Below are 25,808 nucleotides of genomic sequence, written 5' to 3' on the forward strand. Positions count from 1 at the left end.
AAAGATTAGCCATAAAATTCAAAAAGTAGGTCAAGGTGACCTACTTTTTAGTTGACGTATTCTGAGGACCCAAGATACATCAACTGACAAACTTTGATGATAATAGGCCTTAAATTGTTCAAAATATGCCTCTAAACCATTTTGAAAAAGAATGGTCACAAAATTTAAAAGTAGGTCACCGTGACCTACTTTTGAGTCAACATGATATGAGGTCCTTAGATGCATCAACTGACAAGATCTGATGATCGTAGTCCTTATAGTAAGCAAAATATCAACATTTTTATAAAATGTAATTTTTGGTCAACTTTGAAGTGACCTTGAAACCATGCCCTTTGCCCAAGGGTAAATCCCTATGCAAATTTTAATCTACAACATATCCTCATCCTTTTGTGCAAGTTTGGTGATAATCTGCCAAGTGGTTCTTGAGAAGAAGATGTTTTAACAACAAGTACTTTTGTTTCTATTTTCCTAATTACCTCCCCTTCTTTAAGGGTCACAACCCTAGTTTTAAAATAAATGGGAGCCCTTGGGCCAAGGATACCCTGTGACAAATTTGACAATAATTGGCCAAGGGGTTCCTGAGTTATGGCCCATATTCTAAAAAGTTAGCGCACACCACACAAATGGCCATAGCATTAGCTATTTGAAAAACTTTAAACTAAACACTGGCCTTATAGTTTCTTGGCTATGGACCTGCTCCAAAATCTTGTTCATTCATCTGGAAAATGTAGGTCAGATCCAGCATCCGAAGCAAGTCCAGTAGTGTGCATCCTTAAATGTTTCATCCATGCAAGTTTGGTCAACATAGGACTTTTAGTTACTTGGAAATGAGATCTGCTCCAAAAACTTTAACCTGGTCACTCATCCAGAAAATGTAGGTCAGATCCAGCATCCGAAGCAAGTCTGGTAGTGTGCAACCTTAGGTGCAAGTTTGGGTTAACATTGGGCTTATAGTTACTTGGAAATGAGACCTGCTCCAAATACTTTAACCTGCTCCCAGAACTTTAACTTGGTCATTTTTTTTAATTGAAATTGCAGCATCTGAAACCTTGACTGGTACAATGAAACACACTAGAAGCATCTTCCATGCATCTCTAATTAATATAGGGCACAGAAGTACTTGAAAGAAATCAGCTCCAAAATCTTTAACCTGGATTGCCAATGCTGAGGGTATTACATAAGCTCCCCCAACTTTGTGAGATGAGCTTAAAATCACTTAGTCATTACAAAAATTACAAATTTAGGTAACAATGATTGATTGATTGTATGTTATTTAACGTCCCATTCAAAAATTTTACTCTCGGTATTTAAGGTCTCATCTGAAGAACCCACAACTTTCACTTCAAAGTGCCGAACGCATGGCAAAAGAAAGTTGCTATCCATTTTTTATCGACTTAGGTCAGTCGCAGCCAAGATTCGAACTAACGACCTCCTGTTCAAGAAGCAAGCGTTCTACTGACTGAGTTACCATGAACGGTAAGGTTACCAAATAACGTTTCTGTTTTATCATCCTGTCCTATTGATTATGCCTTCTGAATTGTTGAAACAACCTGCTCCTCTTCTGATTTATCATCCTGTCCTATTGATTATGCCCTCTGAAGTATTGAAACTGCTATCATTTAATTTTTATAAAATAATTGATTCTGATTGGATAAAAAATTCTTTTGATAACTGCATCAATAGAATCTGGAGTTTGCTTGCAGTTAGCAGCCGGAACTACTTTGGCTGTCTTTACAATTTAACATGTATATTTACCACTTCCATATTACTTCATAAAGGAACAATTAAATACTTTTACTCTAATAGATATTTTCCTGAATTTCGAAAATTGTCTGTTACGTTCATGACTTATTTTCTACTTTCGTTTTTTTTTTAATTATCCTCCTTTGCTAGACAAATCAGATCGTCTGCATGAGAATGGGAAAGAAGGAAAGAAATCAGCATACCTATGTTAAATGTTTGACTTTGAGATAACTGGTATGAACAATAGAACTGTGAAGAAATGTTTTTATGCTACCAAAGCGGGGAAATGCCGTTAATATGTTAATTCTTAGGAAACGAATGATCAAGAAAAACGACACTGCATGAATGAGGATGGAATTCTTTCAACGTTAAAAAGAAGACAACAGACTCTTTCAGATTTTACAGCATGGACAGGCTGTGATACGTATTCATATGTTTGGTTTGAAATTCAGATGAAGAGATGCACAAACAAAATCCAAAATTTCTGTGACCTATAGAAAGAGTTGTTAAATATCTGAGTAGCATCCCTTTAAATTTACGAACCTAGATAGCTTATCAGGGAAAATATACCCATTGGGATATAGCAAAAAATTAATTACACAACAGGTAAGATTTTTGTGTTGAAGAACTGTTAATTGTCGTTAGAAAAGGTTGGTAATGACACGACAATATTTGATATCGTTGTGCCTATAGCCATTTTGAATTTCAGCAACGTTGTTGTGATATATTCCTAGGCACTGTTTTTGATGCGTAAATTTAATAGTAAAGTGAAGGAAAGTTTCATTTTATTATTTTAAAATCAAAATTAAATGATAAGAAATGAAAGTAATATTTTTTTCTTTAATCGACGTATCAAAGTAAAAATTTGGACAGAAAACGCTTTCATCAATGCGCGTTAGTGTGCATCCTGAAAACAATATTCATACAAGTTCTGTGTAAGTAGGTCTTACAGTTTGTTGGGAATTGACCTGTTCGCAAAACTTTAACCTGGCCACTAATCAAGAAAATGTCTTTCATTTCCTACATCCGAAGCAAGTCTGGAATGCACCATCCATGCAAGTTAAATCATAACCATAATTATAGAGCTGCTCCAAACACATTGTCAGGGTTTGGAAAATGTAGGTCAGATCCAGCATCCGAAGCAAGGCTGGGAGTGTCCATCACTAGATGCATAATCCATGCAAGTTTGGTCCAGGTTGGGCTTATAGTTACTTGGGAATGGACCTGCTCCAAAAACTTTAACCTGGTCACTCATCTGGAAAATGTAGGTCAGATCCAGCATCCGAAGCAAGTCTGGTAGTGTCCATCCCTAGATGCATCATCCATGCAAGTTTGCCCAGGTAGGGCTTATAGTTACTTGGGAATGGACCTGCTCCAAAAACTTTAACCTGGTCACTCATCTGGAAAATGTAGGTCAAAACCAGCATCTGAAGCAAGTCTGGTAGTGTCTATCCCTAGAAGCGTCATCCATGCAAGTTTGGTCCAGGTTGGGCTTATAGTTACTTGGGAATGGACCTGCTCCAAAAACTTTAACCGTCACTCATCTGGAAAATCTAGGTCAGATCCAGCATCCGAAACAAGTGTGGTAGTGTCCATCCCTAGATGCATCATCCATGCAAGTTTGGTCCAGGTTGGGCTTATAGTTACTTGGGAATGGACCTGCTCCAAAAACTTTAACCTGGTCACTCATCTGGAAAATCTAGGTCAGATCCAGCATCCGAAGCAAGTCTGATAGTGTCCATCCCTAGATGCATCATCCATGCAAGTTTGGTCCAGGTAGGGCTTATAGTTACTTGGGAATGGACCTGCTCCAAAAACTTTAACCTGGTCACTCATCTGGAAAATCTAGGTCAGATCCAGCATCCGAAGCAAGTGTGGTAGTGTCCATCCCTAGATGCATCATCCATGCAAGTTTGGTCCAGGTAGGGCTTATAGTTACTTGGGAATGGACCTGCTCCAAAAACTTTAACCTGGTCACTCATCTGGAAAATCTAGGTCAGATCCAGCATCCGAAGCAAGTGTGGTAGTGTCTATCCCTAGATGCATCATCCATGCAAGTTTGGTCCAGGTAAGGCTTATAGTTACTTGGGAATGGACTTGCTCCTAAACTTTAACCGGGACGCCGACGCTAACGCCGATGCCGGGGGTATAGCATAAGCTCATCTTGACTTCGTCAAGTTGAGCCAAAAAAAATATGCTACTTTTGGCTTAGTATTTTAACACAGAGTCAGATAAAGAAACCAGGAGCTTCTAATTTTAGATATTTTATGCAATTTTCAATTTTTGGATATGAAGTGCACACGCGACACTCATCATATTTCAAGAAATTAGTGTGCAGAGTATATCTAATTACTGAACAAATTTAGGTGAGTGTCCCTCATGCACTTCATATTCTAAACATCGATTTATAAATGACACCCTCTTATATTTCCCCATAAGCCTAATGTTAAAGGATCTGAGGGTACATCTTAGTATGTATCAGCTACGACATGAATTCATCTCATATTAACTTCTGAAATATAAATAACAAAAGTTAACATATTCATCTTGAATTCTAAACTAGTTTTGAAAAAATAAATTGAAATTTATTTTTATGAAAAAAAGTGGGCCGCTGAGCGACCTTATCGAAACTCCCCCTTTAAGAATGAACCATTCCATTGTCGGGAATTTCATTGTTTGCATGGTTCAGAATGCGTTATCATTCCTCAATGTATGTGCATTTGATTGTAACCTGATCAATAATAAATAAATCTTTTAAATAATCTTTTATGCTATCATGCATTTATTCAAAAGTACATAGATTTTATATTACAAGTATACAGCTATCACCAGCTAATATGTGATGGTAGTCCTAATGGTTGTTGAAAAAACAAGAGGCCCAAGGGCCTTAACGGTCACCTGAGTATAATACAACAATTTAGAGGATCCATAGAGTATAAAATGAACTGAAAGGTGAAGCTTTGTTGCCCAAAAGCAAGAAAAATAGGGTGATCAGGATTAAAAAAATAATTAGTCTAGCATTCATTAACAGTTCATAAATTAGGTTCTAATCTGTTCCCCATTTATCACTCTCACCAGACAGTATATTAAGAAACTATCAGTGCTTCTGTACTCTTTTAATTCCTTGTGGAAATCTCTTACATTGGCCTGAGTAAGACTCTTGGTCTTTGATGAACATTTAAGGTACTGGTATTCCATCCCTAATAGCCTCAGATTCAATGAATTTGAATACATAACAGATGTGTACGGGTGGAATACTCAGTATATTTAGACATAATCTACATTTATTACTATTAGCATGTAAGAATGGAAGTGTCCTAATTTATGACTTGACCTTTGTTAGAGAGTTATCTCCCTCTTTTTTTAAGTAATAAAAATCAATTTAAAAAAAATATACGGTAAAAAAATTGTTTTCAATTGTCATTCTATTTCTAATGATTTAATGGATCTTTCCACCACAGTAGTTATTGATATTCTTATTATCTTAATTTTTATTTTAAAAAAATCGCTTGTCTCCATAGACTTCAATGCAATTTCTATTAATTAAATACTGCTTAGTTAATTACGTTTTTGAAACTTTCACTTGGTAAATCCTTTTCTACTGTAAAGTTCTTGCATAATTCTCTTATTCTATTAACCTTTCAAGTACATTATTTACAGTGATTAATTATCACAAGTAAATGGCAAAGGGGAATAACTCCTCTCAGTAGAATACAAATTAATAGAGCCCTGGCCTGGACTAGAACACTTGATCAAATGGTCTTGATGTTCAAAAATCTGGTAAAAATACCCTTCCTTATTAAAACTTTTACCCTTTTTGCCTCTGATATGCCCAGGTGCAGAGAAGATTTTTAAAGCATTAATGCATTTTCACTATATAATAAATAGAGTCCCGCCCTAACATCAGAACCTCTGATCCAGGGGTCATGAAATTCACAAATTTGGAAAAGGCATCCTTGCTTATCATAACCATGAATTTGTTTAAATAATACCCAGGAGAAGAGAAGAAGCTTTTCAAAGAAATAATGCACTTTCACTATATGATCTATATAGCCCCACCCTAGCACCAGAACCCCTGACCCAGGGGCCATGAATTTCACAATTTTGGTAGAGTCACTCTTGCTCATCATAACTATGTATTCGATTTGTTTCAATAATACCAAGGAGTAGAGAAGAAGATTTTCAAAGAAATAATGCACTTTCACTATATGTTCTATATATCCCCGCCCTAACACCAGAACCCCTGACCCTGGGGCCATGAATTTCAAAATTTTGGTAGAAGTCACCCTTGCTCATCATAACTATGTATTCAATTTGTTTCAATAATACCCAGGAGTAGAGAAGAAGATTTTCAAAGAAATAATGCACTTTCACTATATGATCTATATAGCCCTGCCCTAGCACCAGAACCCCTGACCCTGGGGCCATGAATTTCACAATTTTGGTAGAGGGCTCAATGCTTATTACAATCATGCCAACAGTTTGACTGCTTGATGTCCAGGAGTAAAGAAGAAGATTTTTAAAGATTGCATTAATTTTGATGGTTTTGGCCCCACCCCTCAGGCCCCAGGGGGGTAGGGGCCACGAATTTCACAATTTTTGTTCCCCTTCACCCATAGATGCTATATGCCAAAATTGGTTGAAATTGGTTCACTGGTTCCAGAGAAGAAGCTGAAAATGTTCAAAAGTTTACGACCGACGAACGACGACGGACGAAAAGAGATAGCAATAGGTCACCTGAGTGACTCAGGTGACCTAAAAAGGTCCTGATGTGTCTCGAATCATTCCGCGTTTCTGAATTTACCTTACCACTGTGCTTTGCACAACTCACACTTGAGAAACCCAACAGTCATTAGCAACTATTACAAACACAAATAAAAAGATAAATAATCTTATAAATGCCAGATTAATCAATAAGTTCACGATTTTTAAATTCTTGAACTTGCTATCCTTACCGAAGAATTATCCGTCTAAGAAGCTTACATGACAAATTCTCATCGATGCAGTCGTAGGTTTGTTTGTTGTACAAAACAGGACATATTAGAGAACGGCAATTTCATAAGCTTCAAAAAGCATTATTTGCTAGTTGTTTTTAATTATACTGCAAAAAATGAAGAAAAAAGACCATACTTATGTAGCCTCTACAGTTTGGGGTATTTCGAATCACATTTGTACAATATGAGCACCGTGCACACAAGTTTATTATATGTCAGATATTCTGTAACATTAGTTTTGTTCAAATGCCTGGGTTGTAAAATATACCATCAAACAATTTAATAATACATGTTTAACTTAGATCCGCCTCATCATAATGCTCGAATGTAGAAGGGGCTTGGAGCCCCTTCCCCTGGCCTACCCCCATTGAATTTTCAGCGTTATAAAGTTTTTATGTAAAGTAGCCAAAAATTAACCTAGGAAAACACCCCCTCCCCTCAGGAAACACGGATCCCTTGTAACAAGGTAAGAGGAGTCATGTATCTGAAGAAAATTTAATTAGGAAAGCGTCTTGTCATAACCACCCCTCCCCTCCTCCACGAATTTGGTTTTCCATGTATCTTCTGTAAAGTCCATAAAATGTCTTGAGGTAATATTCGAGGAATAAATGAATAGTTTACAATAAAGAGACTCGACGACGGACGTCTGAAACGATTTATTAGAAAAGAAAAAAAAAGCCTCTCAATGTGAACTATTTCATGTTAAAGAAGATTAATGATTGATAATTTTAATAAAATTTGAGCTTGAAATGGAGGATGCCTGAAATTGAGCTATGTACCTTGTGGAAAGAGGAAAAAAAAGGGGGTGCTCTATATACGAAACAAGTGCCTGTGGGAAATACTCTAATTAGCAGAATTAAATTCTTTGATTCATCATAATGATTAAAGATATTTGAAATATCTAAATTTTTAAGATATGAGTTAATATGAAAATATACGCACAAAGTTTGTACACCTACAAGTATCTAATAATAATGATTAAATATCCCTTATATTTCTAAGTGTATTTTTTCGTCTTTCCTTTTAAATGGAGAAGCACAGTGACAGTCTCAGTTTGACAAAGAATTCTGCCCGATTCTTTCTTAATTTTAAGTTCACTTCTTCACATACTTAGGAAAACCTCTCCTGTCTTTTTAATATACTGAGGACCAGAAAACATTTCAATGTATACCGTTTACCATTGCAAGCCATGGATTTTGTGTCCATTTTATTTCCAAGGTGAAAAACAAAAGACCATGAGACCCATGGCCTGATACGATGTAGACATTTATTAATTATGTGTTACTAAAGGAGTTAATTCAAGTTCAGAACATTTGACATACACCAGTGTGCTGCCTGTGCCAACACAGCCGCCATTTTTCAGCGAGTCACATTGAGAAAATAATATAATGTAAGTAAAATTTAAATTTTATAGTTGAAATTTAAAAAAAATTAAAGTAATTAATTAAGGGAAAATAATGTACAGGATGTACATAGGTATATAGGTAACGGTGTATTTAATGAAATATTGAGAGAGAGTAATAAAAAAAGTAACTTGAGCTCCAGGAAAATTTTTAAATAATGAGTAGTTGTTTTATGTCCCATGCAGGCAGTCTGATGATTCAATATGCATTACACATGCATGTAAAATTCTGTTATCCCCATCCTCATCTCTGGCATGGCCCAAATGACAAAATGTACACTTAATTGCAAATGAAATTCTTAAGAAATATCGTTGAATGAATTGATTTCTATTTTACAGACAATTGTACATCATTTTTATACATATAGTACCTTTGTAGGACGCAAGAGAGACATGTATGTCATTGACGTCGTCTAGGAAAACGAATGATACAATTCAATCTTTATAACATATTTAAATTAAACAATGTAAAATGTTCAACATTCAATTAAAAAACTGCTCAAAAATTCATAAAAAAGTAAGATTTATAAGGGACTATTTCTTGTGGTGGAAGGATATTTAGCAGAAAATTCTGCAAATCTACACATTTATTGAATTTAATTTCTTGGAACTTTAGCCTCACATACTTTTACTCAGAGAATATTTTCTGTTATGATATGCCTGGAATATTAAATATTTACACCTTCGCTCAACAAACTTTGCCAAGAAATGAAGATATATTAACGAAGGTAAGATAAAATCTACACAGTTTTTTGCCAGAAAATCACATATTTTGACCAATATTTCAAAATTTACATCACTGACCCTAACTTTTTCTTTCATTACTTTAAACTGCTCGATACTTTTGACCGATCAGCACTTAAGTCGTAAAAAGTTTGATACAAGAAAGTATTCTATTGCCTATTTAGATTTAAAATACCCCAAATATGAGACTTTTTTAGTGAAAAGAGGTCACACAATAATTTACGCCCATTAATTAGCGTGATTTGTTCAATGCTAAATATTATTCAAACTATTTTACGTAAAATAAGATTATGTTTATTGCCATGGTTACATCTGATAAAATATGATAACAGTTAAAGTGATTTACCAAAAATTTACAATTTAAGTGCAAAAAGGTCAACTTAATTGTACCGTAGCTCAGTTAGATGCACATTGACCCCCCATTTTCTCTGCGATTTTGAGTCATACTATATGAGTACTTATCCAAAATATACTTCTCAAAAAATCCTTGATATAACAAATTTCACGAGTGACATACCTTAAACACCACTTTTTATCATTATTTGCAATGTGTTACACGTAATCAGATATAAGCAAGTCATATATTGTAAGAAAGATAAAGTTCTCAACTTTCGAGTCGGATAAACATCAATATATTTCAAGGTTCGGCGAAAATCAACCAATAACGTACCTTGTTCTTTAAATATTATGTTTGTGGTGTCTCTAAAAACTGAGTAGAATGCAGTCACTACTGGACGAAAAAAGTGCTGAGAATCCCAAATTTTACTGATAATGTTTGATAATTACTGATACTGTGCTGTTCTTGCTAATAAATACTGATATTTACTGTTATTCTTACTGTTGTTACTGATAATTTTAGTTGTTTCTGATAAATACTGATAATTACTGTCGTCTTTACTGTTGAGTCTGATAAATACTGATAAATACTGTTGATGTGCTGTCGATGCTGAGATTTACTGATAATTACTGTGGTCATTGTTCTTGAGCTGAGAAGGTGCTAAAATAGAGCTTAGGGTTGTTAAAACCTTCTTCAATCTTTACTTTCTTTTTATTTAATTTTCACAACAACATTTTCATGTTTCTTTATATTTACTGCTTGTGACAAAAAATATGACACTGATCTCGATTACAATATGGTTGTGAAAATCTTGACAATTATAATTAAAGTTAAACATTAAATAAAATTGTCAGCGTAAAGGCAAATGTTTTCCAAGAATCTACGAAAATAGTACATGTTTATCTGTAAGCAGGATAAATTGAATTTTCCTTTTGCATGATTTCATTTTAACATAAGTCACTGTAATACTAAAACATTAAGGCTTTTTGAAAAAAAAAAAAAAGATTGATAGCCCGACTTAAGAAATCTGGGTAAGGAGGTTGGTGAATTTTTTCTTTAAAAAACACTGAAGTTGAAATAATTATTCAAGGATGGGAAAAAATCGGGATAAAAAAAAATTCCAGCAGAATAGACAAATTTTGACTCGGACTTTTTTCTCACTCAGTCAAGAGAGGACAAACAATCATTTTCATTTTAAATATGGCCTTAAGTGATAGCATTTTTTTTTTTATTCTTTCCCATAGATATGCATATTTTTTATTTTATTTTTTTTAATTTGCGGTCTTTCTGATCTTTTTCCCCCTGAAAATCTGCCCGAAACTGATAAATTTTATGCTTTTTTAAAATAAATTGAGAGATGAAAACAGGATGAATATGTTCCGTCTGGAGGCACACTTATTATCATTATTTTTTTCTTTTTTTAGGAATACGTAATGAAAGCATTCATGGATCGTCCCAGAATAATAATAACTCTGCTACATGTTTATACATGTGCAATCGGCAGACGGGGGCTGATCAAAAATTGTTTGTCAGAATTATAGCGTAGATGCAATAGTATACACGTAAACATGTAATTTTGATGTTGGTCTCTTACAATATCACAAATCACCAAATAATACATTTTTATTCAATAAGTTTTAAAAATCTCATTCATTTAGTTTAATTTTATGGAATGGAAAATAAGAAATGGGACCTACTAAATGTAAATAATGGATGATTAAGTTGATCGATTTTAATATTGTAAGGTCACAGGTATGAATGGAAAACACGTTTAAATTGATTTGTATTGATCAGAAATCGAAGATCAACCCGTGATTTGGCTTTCTTGTGTACATGTCTTAGGCACTGGGGCAGAACGGGGTACAACATGTATATTCCATGTAAGTTGTAGTGGTCAGCGTAACAATGGGCACTAATTACCTATTGTTCTGCGTTTGCGGCCACCGGTGTTAATAATAAACAAATGAACCTACACTGTACATGTACTTGCTACTTGGAGCAGGAATAATCTTTATGGACGCACAAAAAATTTAATTTTTGTTATCGATTTTGTTGACAAATTAAATTGATAGAAAAATGTTTAGCAAAATAGGTCACAGTACAAAATAAAACAAAAGGAAAAGAAATGAAGTTATATACATTGTACAAACTTATTAATTAAATGAAGTAACTTAAACATGTTAAAAAAAATAAATTCATTTTAATTCACGTAGATCTTTGCTCAGTATTTAATTTCATTTGCTAGTTTTACGTACATTTCTTGAGATAAAGTTTAAAGAATATCCAGGGGAGCGTGCTACATGTAAATTCATTTGAATCTCTGTTATTACTGGTGTTTAAGGGCCTGTAAAACGGAGACGAGGATTTTGACTTTATCTAATAAATAATTATGCAAAATTTGTACGAGATTTTTTTATAAGATGGTTAAGTGATTTTGCAATTTGTGTAATGATATTAGCATCAACTGTTTACAATTCAGAAATGCAAAAACTCCGCATTGCTGAATCCGAGAAAAAAAAAATCTGTTTTGAAATTTTGAATGTCAGTAACATGCTGATTGCACTCATGAATAAATGGTATAGCTGAATTTTGTATTGTTCCTTGATTCTCTAAAATAATTTATTCACGTATATTACAGATATTAAGTAATTATTACATGTATAACTTATGGAACTTAAAACTAAAGAATCAACCTTGCGCCTATCAGCTTAGTTAACAGTTTAAAGTTTCATCCCCCCCTTTTTTCTGCTACAGTTTGTGAATAACTACATGTAATTGAATCATGTCGCATGTAATTTGAGTACACTGGTCTCGCACAACGAGAAATGGAATGGACAACAAATATTTTACTCTCTGTACAAGGTTATTTCTAATTTTACTAAATGCATTTTGTAAGAAATACAAAAAAATGTACTAATATTTGACCCGATTCTCAAAACGAAAGTAGAAACTTCTAGACACGTGGTGGACATGTATATTTTACACGTTGTTTTAGAACAACCGAGTAATTTCAAGTTTTGTTTTATCTGTTATTTAACTGACTGACCGCGTACATGTATAAGCAGGTTATTAATTTTTTTTAGATTGATCTAGCTATTATATCAGTATACCATACTAACGAAGAAAGAAAGATGCGTATTTCATTAAATGAAAATCACACTGCATAAGATTTCTAGTTCCTGATGGCTTAAAAAATAAAAAAAAAAAAAATAAAAAAATAAAAAAAAAACGAAGATAAATACATGTAGCTTGATACCACAAAATGATATCAAAAAAATTGCGAGGAGGACATAAGTTATAGAGCTAGAGCGCATGCACTAGCTAAAAGAGATAATTCAACAAATTTAATTAAGATCATGATTAAATCTTATTATTTGAACCTGTCACATTATTCATTAAAGGGCATAGTAAATGTTATATTAATAGATTTTTGTGAGAAATATTCAATACTGCCTTGTTAAAAGGAGAATGGTTTGTAAAAGGGGAGGGGGGGTCTCAACTAACAGAGCAGACGGAACTCATGTTACTTGTCAAATATTCAAGTTCACTACATGAAAATATGAATTTAATTGCAGCCATAGACTGTATTAAAGATGCTTCCTAAAATTTTTAACGACAGTACAAATACAGACAGAAAAAAAATATGAGATGGGATTTTTTTAAAAACCTTTCTGAATACAAAAATTGTTTTAAAAAGTACCTGCATAGGTAGATTAACCACTGCATGTACACCCCCTTTCAGATATTGACAACAAAGGAGAAATATAAAGATAAAGGAAAACATAAACATTTTTGATCTAATTTTAACATTAAGATGTAAAAAAAAAATAAGAAGAAAAAAAAATAAATGAATGAATAATGAAATGTGAAAACAAATAATTCATGTGACTTTTTCATTTAGAATTTAACTAGTCAGGGCTAGACAAATAGCATTGCCCGACGCCCGGGACAACCAATTTTGTTTGGCTGGCAAGTTATTTGATAAGTGGTACCTGCCCGCGGACAAGTGCTTCTCCAGTTAACAAAAAATCAAATGTTGTTTGTTTTATCGCTGTTGAAATGTAATGAATCACAGTACAGCACCTGTTTTTTGCTGCAGTTCATCACTACATCGAATACTCGGTCGGAACTCCTCTAGAATTTACCCATTCATGTGTAGTTAAAATATACACAAGACGTAAAACATAGCAGCTATCGATTCCATGTCAAAAAAGTTGAAGAGGATTTTAGACCTTTTTAGGTAAAAAATAATGTAAAAATTCATGCCGTGAATTCAAACGTTTTATACTGATATTAAAATTGGAGCTGTTGACTGGCGATCACTGAAAGTCACAATCGGCATGCAGTGGTGGTTTTCATAATCAAATACTTTATAATATTTTTTTGTTTTCAATTACAGTGGACCTTCAGATATCCGGATGCCAGATATCCGGATGCTTCAGTTTCCGGACAATTTTTAATTGGAACGAAATTTTTTAACGTTATTTTGTCTTGTTTTACCGGAATTCCGCGTTCCGTATCTGGACGGTCTTTTTTCACCACAAAAATGAATTTTTACGTTATATTTTGGTTCATTTATCCGGACGATAATTTTTTAACTGGTCTGTCAAGTCTGCTCAAATTTCTTGATCTGGGTGTTAATTGTTGTAAAAACACTGGTCTGGCTGTTTGTTTTTAAAGATGATCATCTGCGACCTTTTATCAATGGCTTGCGACAAGGTTAATTGTAGGTCAATAGGTACATGTACGCACGAGGCTCTCGCTTCTCTAACATGGTTTTGATATTTATTAATTAAGGAAAATAATTTTATAAGTCTAGGATAATTTTTCGTAGTCGGCAAATATATTTCTTTTACTGTTAGAATACAGTCGTAACATGGTTTTATGTATTTATAGACATGACATCGGAGTTTTTTATGCACAGTATTTTGTGTGCGAAACGCATTCTATGATTTGATGACATTTATAAAATCACTTTCAAAATTACACAATCGTTAATACGATCTCGCTTTGGATGATTACGATTAGCGTTCGTATACATATGCAGATTATGTCACATTTAGCATTGATGGGCGTTCATATTAAATAAGACTCTACCGACAGTACCGTACCGACATGACTACTGGGAGAAGTTGATTCCTTAGACACTGGGAAGTAGAAATAATTAATGTGACCATATAAACACGTTCTTTTCCAATGACACATGTACTTTTTTATTTATCTACACAAGTATTGAGTAGTATTAACATATATTAAAGTATTTAAACAATAAAACATATTGATAAAAAGCAACATTCTTTACTGGATTGAAATGGTATGAAAAGCCATATACTAAAATCAAGGCAATTCAGGTATCCGGACGCTTCACATATCCGGACATATTGACTGGGAACCAAAGCGTCCGGATAAATGAGGCTCCACTGTACATAAATACACATTACTTTTTAAAAATAAAAAAAATAGGGAATACCTCATTGAAGAAAATAGACTGAAACTTTGACTTTACTAATACTCCGAAAATGCAAAAAGAAATCTGAATCTTAAATGTAAAATTTTACTACTAAAATATTGAGCTGTGATCATGTATGCATATTATGCAGGATAGGAAATAATTTTTTTCAGTTGAGAAATTGTAAGTTGACAATATTAACTTTAATTCTAATGCTTGATATTCATATGCCTTGCAATTGGAAATCATCAAATGATTTGACGTCTTCATTATTTTTCTCTTTGAGTATTTTTGGGATGTTAAAGTAATACAGAGAAAAGTTTAAATTATGCGCACTGCACAAACTAAGAAATCTCCCTGGAACAAGACTTACCCCTAAATTTTTCCGTGGAAAAATTAAGTGATTTTGTGTCTAGTTTGGTCCTCATGTAGTGTATCAGTTGAGAAATAATTTAATTTTAACGATAATGTTTTAATTTTGCGTTATTTAAGAAAAAGGTGGGACAAGCATATTTTTTGGTAGGACAAGTAATTTTACGATGGTAACCTGTCCGATGGCAAGTACTAAAAAATTTTATTTGTCTACCCCTGCTAGTAAGTAGATTGTAATGAATTTTGTTGATAAAATACTTTCTTTAAAATAATTAATCATCACTCAAGCTTTTTTAGCACCTTCTCAGCCAAAGAACAATGACCACAGTAATTATCAGTAAATCTCAGCATCGACAGCACATCAACAGTATTTATCAGTATTTATCAGACTCAACAGTAAAGACGACAGTAATTATCAGTATTTATCAGAAACAACTAAAATTATCAGTAACAACAGTAAGAATAACAGTAAATATCAATATTTATCAGCAAGAACAGCACAGTATCAGTAATTATCAAACATTATCAGTGAAATTTGGGATTCTCAACACTTTTTTCGTCCAGTAGTGAGTGGAGCTCAACAATACAGATGCTTCACCTTCCAAACAAAAGAAAGGGGGCGTACAAGGCGAAGACTATCCCCCTCACTGGGACAATATATTTCTCAATTTTCAAAGTTCACGGAAAAGTAATATTTTTCTAAAATAATGTTTTCTGTAATGTCTTCTTCAACACATTTGATTCAGTTATTTTATTGAATGACTTTTTGATTGATAATTTGTTTTTAAAGTTGACAGTAAAGCATATTTAGTGGAAAATGGGTTTATTAGAGCCATAAAAATGATTCTTGAATATGAATGGTTCAGGTCTCTTTCTTCATTAACATTTATATGATGGAAAAGGAAATGTAAAATCTATTTCATGTTTCAAAAAAATGGAACCTGAACCCATTCTATATGAAAATCGAAGATTTCTGAAAAAAAATTATGCTTCAACAAGCTCATTAATGTAGATCACACTGACATCAAACAATACAACAGACTTCATAGCGTAGTGGTAAACGCCTTCAGTCTTACTCCTAACCATGAACTTTGGAGAGAGTTTGAATCAATTTATTTGTCAATAATTTATTAACAAAAATACAGGAAACAAATGTGTAAAATATTATATTGACAATATAATTTTTGAAAAATATAACTTTTCATGAACTTGTAGAATTGAAAAATGTCTTCGCTCAGAGCTGGGGATTGTCCGTGCCTTGCGCGCCTTCATTCTTTGTGGGGACAGAATTTATATTTTCATAGAAAATACATATAGGGGCCCTCAGATATAATGACTGAATTAAAGAATATAGCAGACAAATTCCTTTTACAAATCATGTTCAGCTTTAATCTGGATAATCTGCTTGAAAGTGCAAGCATAAAGATTAATTAGGCCCAACTGCATATGTGAATGAATATGGTCTAAATTGCTTCAAATGCTTACTTTTGCTGGATTAACAAATATCTCCATTACAAGACCACAGTTCTCTCTGCCATGTTTTTCTAATGTCTCCATCAGCAGTGGTAATTTCTCTAGAGCCTGGTAAACTTTATAGCAATCCTACAAAGAGAAGGCATGCAACTACTGTAAACTAAGTACTATTATTTGTAACAACTTTTTATTTGTGATTCATTGGTTTGAAATCCATCTGCAACTACTATTTTTTACTACATAAACTATGTACACCAAGTATGAAGATATGCATGTGAAATTAATTTAATGAAATCTGAAAATGACACTTTGAAACAGAATTTGGTAAAATATATTTTTATACCCCATAGGTCGAACATGGGGTATATTTTTGTTTTCAGTTTGTTTGGTTTGTATTCTTTTTTAATTATCATTTTTTTTGGTTTTGTTTTTTGTCCTGTGTGCTCTACCTAGCTGTTTATATACAAAAATTTCACTATTTGACCTAACTTTTGAATGGAAGTAGATTAACTTCTTAAAAAAGAATGTAAGTTAGGCACCAAAATCGGCCCTTCTCCAAGTCTGATGAAAATTCTTTTGAAACATGTCTAGGGTGGCCCATTTATAATCCATTTTAAGTTTTGTAATTATATCAAACCATTTCTCCCATAGAGCTCTTTAAATACAGGGCATTTTCTTCAGAAAGTAAACCTATGTATAATGTTATGTCAACTCGACATTCTCAGATTTCAACATACAGATTTTTACGTAAAAATTCTAAGTTAAATCATCTGTTACTCTCCAGTTTTCACACTGTGATATATTCTAAAAACTTCAGCGACTTTAAATTTCACTAGTTTTAAATTCTAAAATAGCTTTCCATAACTGGAAATATTCCTGGTCATTTATCTTGCTGATTTTCTGAGAAAATTATTTCGTTAAAAAAGTCAGTGGGACATTATTATAGCACAAATTCATATTCCCCTATCCCCACTTTCTTACTCACAATATTATTTTCAAAGTCCTATTGCACCATACATCTATCTTTAAATTACTTATGTGTACATGAATAATTTTACATAACAAGATTCCCATGGGCCACAACACTCACCTGAGTAACTTTGGCCCTGCTGTTCCTTACCTGCAATCCCCCCTTGTATTATGTTTTGTGGCCCATCCCTACCCCCAGGGATCATGTTTTGAACAGAAGGCCCAAGAGCCTTGAATCGCTTTTCTGATAAACTGTACAACCTATCACTTCTATTTGAAGCCTCTAAGTATCCTGTATATTTAGATAAAGCCTTGAAATTCCAAAGGTCGGTCATCATGACCTACATTTTAGATGAAACACTCCGAGAACCCAAGATATTCTAAGCAAATTAGTACCTGAGAGTAGGTCATGGTAACCTACTTATCACTTGTCATTCTCTGAGGACCCAAGATGCATCGACTGACAAAGTTTGATGATTCTAAGCCAATTAATACCTAAAATATTTTTAAAATTATAACCATGAAATTTCAAAAGTAGGTCACAGTGACCTAATTTTCAGATGACAAACTTTGAGGACCCAAGATGCATCAATTGACAAAGTTTGATGATTCGAAGCCTATTAGTACCTGACATATTTAAATAAATCCATAAAATTTCAAAAATAGTTCACAGTGACCTCCTCTTCAGTCGACTAACTCTGCGGACCCAAGATGCATCAGCTGACAAAGTTTGGTGAATCTAAGCCAATTAGTACCTAAAAATACTTAAATAAAGCAATAAAATTTCAAAAGTAGGTCACAGTGACCTACATTTCAGTCAACTTACTCCGAGGACCGAAGATGCATCAACTGACAAAGTTTGATGATTCTAAGCTAATTAGTACCCGAAATATTTCATTATAGCCATATAAATTGAAAAGTAGGTCATGGTGACCTACTTTTCAGTCCACCTACTCCGAGGACCCAAGATACATCAACTGACAAATTTTGATGATTCTAAGCCAAATAGTACCTGAAAATATTAACAAGAGGCCCAAGGGCCTTGAATCGCTCTTCTGACTAACTGTACAATCTCTCACTTCTATTTGAAGTATCCTGTATATTTAGATAAACTCTTGAAATTCCAATTCACACTCAGAGAACCAAAGATGATCCTAAGCCAATTAGTACCTGAGAGTTGGTCATAGTGACCTACCTATCACTTGTCATTTTCGGAGGACCCATCAACTAAGTTTGATGATTCTAAGCCATTTAATACCTAAAATATTTTTTAAAATTATAACCATAAAATTTTATAAGTAGGTCAAGGTGACCTAATTTTAAGTTGTTGTACTCCAAGGACCCAAGATAAATCAACTGAAAAAGTTTGATGATTCTAAGACAATTAGTACCCAAAATATCTAATCAAAGCCATAAATTTTCAAAAGTAACCTACTTTTCAGTCGACCTACTCTGAAGACCCAAGATGCACCAACTGACAAAGTTTGATGATTGTAAGCCAATTAGTACCCGAAATATTTAATTAAAGCCATAAATTTTCAAAAGTAGGTCAAGGTGACCTACTTTTCAGTCAACCTTCTCCGAAGACCCAAGATGCATCAAATGACAAAGTTTGATGATTCTACGCCAATTAGTACCTGAAATATTTAATTATAGTCATTAAAATTGAAAAGTAGGTCACGGTTTTGAGGACCCAAGATGCATCAACTTGCAAAGTTTTATGATCATATGCCCTAAAATCTCCAAATTATGCCTCTTAAAACCTCTCAGTATTCGAATTAATGACCTTAATTGTTTTGAAAAAGATTAGCCATAAAATTCAAAAAGTAGGTCAAGGTGACCTACTTTTTAGTTGACGTACTTTGGGGACCCAAGATACATCAACTGACAAACTTTGATGAAAATAGGCCTTAAATTATTCAAAATATGCCTTAAAATCATTTTGAAAAAGAATGGCCACAAAATTTAAAAAGTAGGTCATGGTGATCTAATTTTGAGTCAACATGATATGAGGTCCTTAGATGCATAAACAGACAAGATTTGATGATCCTAGTCCTTATAGTAAGCAAAATATCAACATTTTAATATAATGTAATTTTTGGTCAACTTTGAAGTGACCTTGAGACCACGCCCTTTGCCCAAGGGTAAATCCCTATGCAAATTTTAATCTACAACATATCCTCATCCTTTTGTGTAAGTTTGGTGATAATCTGCCCTGTGATTTTTGAGAAGAAGATTTTTTAGCAACCAATACTTTTGTTTCTATTTTCCTAATTATCTCCCCTTGTTTAAGGGTCACAATCCTAGTTTTAGTATAAATGGGAGCCCTTGGGCCAAGGATACCCTGTGATGAATTTGACAATAATTGGCCAAGGGGTTCTTGAGTTATGGCCCATATTCTAACTAGAACTGTCCCAAATGGACAAATACCACCCGCTGGGTTTTTCAGAGAAGGTACCAAATCACTAATGTTTTCTAGATGTGAGAGGTGTTCACAATTTGCTGAAACATTTAGAGTGAAAATCTAATTACTCATTATATTTTTTTAATGAATGAACTAAGGTGCAGCCTAATAAAACATCAATACTAATAATTACTACATTGAAAAAAATAGTTTGCAACTATCTGTCATCATTGTGAGACATGACACTCTGCAAATTGATTGTTGAAAAAAAATATCATAATTAATTATACAAAATCAAATTGATCTTAATACCTTTATATATCAAACTCATTTTAAAAATAAAAGACTGGTTCCAGTAACTTTGTATTTTGACAGACATAAATTACAATTAAGAGACTTAGACAACAGAGATCTTTGTTTTTTTCTTCTCAATTCCCAGGGGATATAGATAAGACCTGCTTGATCAGAGATGCTCTAACAGCTTCCCACACTGAACTCATTCATTAATCTTTATCTGGATGCATGTCCACTCATTACTCCCAAGGGATAAATGGATTTACACTATCTGCTGTGTAATGAAAAAAACTGTTTTTAATACTTTGTGATTTCTAATGAAGTAGTTTTAAGCTGTAGTTCACATTTTTGTTCAGATGTTCTAGATTCTATGTCTCAATCCTTAGACATGAACCCGAAATGACTAAGTCAATAAAAATGAAAAAAAAAAAAACCAAACACCTGTAAAATGCAGAAAAATTATCAAATGATGTTGAAAATATCAGGTGCACATCTTCATATGGTAAATAATAAGTGTACAAATTTTCATACAAATCTATGCAATAGTCTCTGGGAACAAATTCGGACAAAATAAAAATGAAACAAGAGGCCCATGAGCCACATCACTCACCTGAGCACATTGGCTAGGAAAAAAAGCAAAAATCAGTACAGTATTGAAAAGTTTACAAGGAGGGGGTGTTGAATTTTAAACTACCTGATGATGCTTTCATATCAATATAACAAATGGCTTTGTTGTTCTTGAGCAGCAGATTTTTTTCCCATATATTCATCTGTAAAAAAATGATCCCCCATTGTGGCCCCACCCTACCCCCGGGGGCCCTCATTTGAACAAATATCATTCTACACTACCTAAAGATGCCTCCATATCAATTTGACTAATCATGGCTTTTCTGTTCTTGAGAAAAAGACTTTTTCCTATATATTCCTCTGTAAACTTCGATCACCCATTGTGGCCCCAACCTATCCCCGGGGTAATGATTTGAACAAACTTGAATCTTCACTATCTGAGGATGCTTCCATATAAATATGACCAATCATGGCTTTACTGTTCTTAAGAAGAAGATTTTTAACGATATTTTCCTATATATTTCTATGTAAAACTTGGATCCTCAATTGTGACCCCACCCTACCTCCGGGGTCATGATTTGAACAAATTTGAATCTTCACTATCTGAGGATGCTTCCATATAAATATGACCAATCATGGCTTTACTGTTCTTAAGAATAATTTTAGAGATATTTTCCTATATATTTCTATGTAAAACTTTGATCCCTCATTGTGGCCCCACCCTACCTTCGGGGGTCATGATTTGAACAAATTTGAATCTTCACTATCTGAGGATGCTTCCATATAAATATGACCAATCATGGCTTTACTGTTTCTAAGAAGAAGATTTATAGAGATTTTCCTATATATTTCTATGTAAAACTTTGATCCCCCACTGTGGCCCCACCCTACCGCCGGGGGTCATGATTTGAACAAACTTGAATCTTCACTACCTGAGGATGCTTCCATATAAATATGACCAATCATGGCTTTGCTGTTCTTAAGAAGAAGATTTTTAAAGATATTTTCCTATATATTTCTATGTAAAACTTGGATCCCCCATTGTGGCCCCACCCTACCCCCGGGGGTCATGATTTGAACAAACTTGAATCTACACTACCTGAGGATGTTTCCACATAAGTTTCATCTTTCCTGGCCCAGTGGTTCTTGAGAAGAAGATTTTTGAATGATGCCATTATTTTTTCACTAATTCCTAATTATCTCCCCTTGAAAGAGTGTGGCCCTTCATTTGAACAAACTTTAATCCCCTTTACCAAAGGATGCTTTGTGGCAAGTTTGGTCGAATTTGGCCCAGTGGTTCCTGAGAAGAAGATGAAAATGTGAAAAGTTTACAACAACAACGACGACTATGACAACGACAACGACGACGACAGACAACGGACAAATTTTGATCAGAAAAGCTCACTTGAGCCTTTGGCTCAGGTGAGCTAAAAAACACCTGTAAAATGCAAAAAAAAATTATTCAATCATGATGAAAATACCAGGTGCACACCTTCATAGGGCGAATAATAGGTGTACAAATTTTCAGACAAATCCTTGCAACAGTTTCCAAGAAATGGTCTGGACAAAATCTCGTCTACAGACAGACAGACGGACAGACAGACAGATGGACATGCTGATTCCAATATACCCCCCCCTAAACTTCGTTTGCGGGGGGTATAAAAAGTTTACGCACACAGCACAAATGGCCATAGCATTAACTCTTTGAGCCTTTGGATCAGAAGAGCTAAATACAGCTATAATTTCACAAGTAGGTCAAGGTGACCTACATTTCAGTTGTGGTACTCCAAGGACCCAAAATGAATCAACTGACAAAGACTGATGATTCTAAGCCAATTAGTACCTGAAATATTTTATTAAAGCCTTGAATTTTGTAAAGTAGCTCATGGTGACCTACTTTTCAGTCGTCTTACTCCAAAGACCCAAGATGCATCAATTGACAGTTTGATGAATCTCAGCCAATTGGTACCCGAAATATAGTCATATAAATTGGAGAGTAGGTCACTGTAACCTTCTTTTCAGCCAACCTACTCTGAGGACCCAAGATACATCAACTGACAAATTTTGATGATTCTTAGCGAAATAGTACCCTAATATTTAAATATAGCCATAAAAATTTAAAAGTAGGTCAGGTGACCTATTTTAAAGTTGACGTTTTTTGAGGACCCAAGATGCATTAACTTACAAAATGTCCAAATTATGCCTCTAAAATGCTTTGAAATTGAATGCCTGCAAAGTTCAAAAAGTAGGTCACTTGGACCTGAAATATTTAATTAATATGTTTTATGGCCCCAAGATGCATCATCTTACAAGATTTAATGATTCTAAACCTCTCAGTATTTGAATTAATGACCTTAATTGTTTTGAAAAAGATTAGCCATAAAATTCAAAAAGAAGGTCAAGGTGACCTACTTTTTAGTTGACATACTCCAAGGACCCAAAATACAACAACTGACAAAGCTTGATAATCATAGGCCTCAAATTGTTCAAAATATGCCTCTAAATCATTTTGAAAAAGAATGACCGCAAAATTTAACAAGAGGCCCTGGGGCCACATCACTCACCTGAGCACTCTGGCTAGGAAAAAGCAGAAAGCGGTTCAGTCTTGAAAAATTTTGATATAAAAGCGGTTCAAGGGGGGTTGGGGGGTTGGAGGGTGTTGATTTGAACTAATTTGAACCTATACTTCATAGGGATGCTTTTGAATTAATAAGACAAATAATGGCTTTGTTGTTCTTAAGAAGACAATTTTAATTGATATATCATTTGTATTCCTTTGTTTGACTACGATCCCCTGTTATGGCCCCTCTATTCTCCTGGGGGTTCATGATTTGAACAAAATTTGAATCTACATTACCTGAGGATGCTTCCATTTAAATATGACTAATTATGGCTTTGCTGTTCTTGAAAAGAAAATTTTTAGATTTTTTCCTATGTATTCCTATGTAAAACTTTAATAGCCCATTGTGGCCCCACCCGACCCCCAGTGGTCATGATTTGAACAAACTTGAATCTACACTACCTGAGGATGCTTCCATATAAGTTTCATATTTTCAAGCCCAGTGGTTCTTGAGAAGAAGATTTTTAAATGATGCCATTAATTTTTCCCGAATTCATAATTATCTCCCCTTGGAAGAAGGCATGGCCCTTCATTTGAACAAACTTGAATCCCCTTTACCCAAGGATATTTTGTGGAAAGTTTGGTTGAAATTGGCCCAGTAGTTCTTGAGAAGAAAGTGAAAAGTTAATGACAACAACAACGACAACATCGACGACAGACAACGGACAAATTTTGATCAGAAAAGCTCACTGTAGCCTTCAGCTCAGGTGAGCTAAAAAGTAGGTCACTGAGACCTACTTTTGAGTCAACATGATATAAGGTCCTTAGTTGCATCAACTGACAAGATTTGATTATTCTAGTCCCTATAGTAAGCAAAATATCAACATTTTAATAAAATGTAATTTTTGGTCAACTTTGAAGTGACCTTGAGACCATGCCAAAAAAAATTCTTAAAATTTGCCATCAAATAACATACAAATTTGAAAAAATTTTAACAGTTGACACAACTAAAATACGTTAGCTACATTTTCTTAAAATTTTCATGCAACTATCTTACGTAGTTCCCAAGATCTCAGCTGGACAAAAGACCCTCCAAATATCAATTAAAGGGCAGCAACTCTTAAATAAAGGCATAAATCAAAAAATTGAAAAAACGCTTTAAGGCCTTAACATAATGTTTCTTTCCTGAAAGTTTCATAAAAATCAGGCAAAAAATCTCCGAGATATCAGCTGACAAAAATTTGTGGGGAAAAAAAAAATAAGAAGAAGAAACAGTAGAATAACAGAAGGGTCTTCCGAAGTGGAAGCTCTGAAGACCCTAAAAAGAAGAAACAGTAAAATCAATATAAGGTCTTCTGTCTGGAACAGAAGACCTTAATAACTAGATACTTATTGCCTAGGCAATAACAGGTCTTCCTTTGGATTGTAAGACCGGTGTGCTAACAACCAGACCACATATTCCGATGAAGATGGAGATAGTAAATTAATTGTTTAAGAATAAATAGGAATAAAAGCATGTGTCCTTTTGTTTGTTGTACAATGTAGTAATCAGTATTGAATAGATTGAGAAACATGATTGGTGTAGATTGTGTAAAATGCAGATTTTCGGTTTAAAATTATTTGAGTTTGTCTATATTTGGAATGTATTGAGTTAATCATTCAGAGCCTATGATGCATTAGAACTGCAGTGTTGAGACTTTGTTTACAAATATTTGAAAATGTCGGATCGGGTTCGGATGTGACTGAATATCCTGAAATAATAGTTAAGATTAAAATAAGCATCTCTGTGTGGATTGAATTAATGTAAGTAGCATGAATCAAAATTTCAGATATGTATTTTAGGAAGAAAAAGGTGTCAATGAGAGCATGAAAATTTATTTGCTAGGAAAAATTGCTGTTTCGACATTCATTCAATTAATATTAATTCTAAATAAAATTGAAATACTAGAGATAGCAAGAATGCTTGGTATTAAAATATCATATCATATCAAGAGAAACGACTGCTATTCATAACAACTGAAGAAATAACTGAGAAAAGCTTTAATTAATTTTTATGTTCATCGGCACCTAAATTTCAGATACGAAAAAAGACGTAGTGTTTGCTGTTAACATTCATAATTTCTATATACTTTAGAGATTCACCGTCAAACTTTCAAGAAACTTTCTTTCAGGTGTCTTCTGCAAAGCCCCGAAATTTTATGTCGATCCGAGGTGTTGTATGCGTTTTAGAGAAATATTCTAGGCTGATATTGGTCTGATTTTTTTTTTTTTTGGAAAAGAGGAGTAAATTAATTATTGATTCTGACCTTTTGGTGAAAGGTCAAGATCATCAAAGTTCAAGGTCATTGAGAAAATCCCGGAAATAACTCTTTACTTTCTATGTTTTTTTTTTTACTTCATCATGACCAAATTACTCCAAAACAAATAAAATGTTCCTTCTACACCTAAATTATTCACAACTGATCATCCCTCAAAGTTTATAATAAAAACTACTCATGTT

At 33.8% G+C, this 25,808-nt stretch overlaps 1 protein-coding gene across 1 annotated transcript in view; it reads right to left on the bottom strand.

The window, feature by feature from the left end:
- LOC133178607 (DNA mismatch repair protein Msh2-like) overlaps positions 1-25,808 on the bottom strand; it is a 337,373-nt gene that overhangs the window by 247,976 nt on the left and 63,589 nt on the right. The window contains exon 3 of the mRNA XM_061313340.1: positions 16,527-16,643. Within this exon, the coding sequence (XP_061169324.1) occupies positions 16,527-16,643 (117 nt within the window). The remainder of the gene's footprint in view (positions 1-16,526; positions 16,644-25,808) is intronic.

The sequence above is a fragment of the Saccostrea echinata genome, unplaced genomic scaffold (assembly GCF_033153115.1).
Source record: "Saccostrea echinata isolate AGI-Se365-2 ecotype Australia unplaced genomic scaffold, CSIRO_AGI_Sech_v1 ptg000003l, whole genome shotgun sequence".
NCBI lineage: Eukaryota > Metazoa > Mollusca > Bivalvia > Ostreida > Ostreidae > Saccostrea > Saccostrea echinata.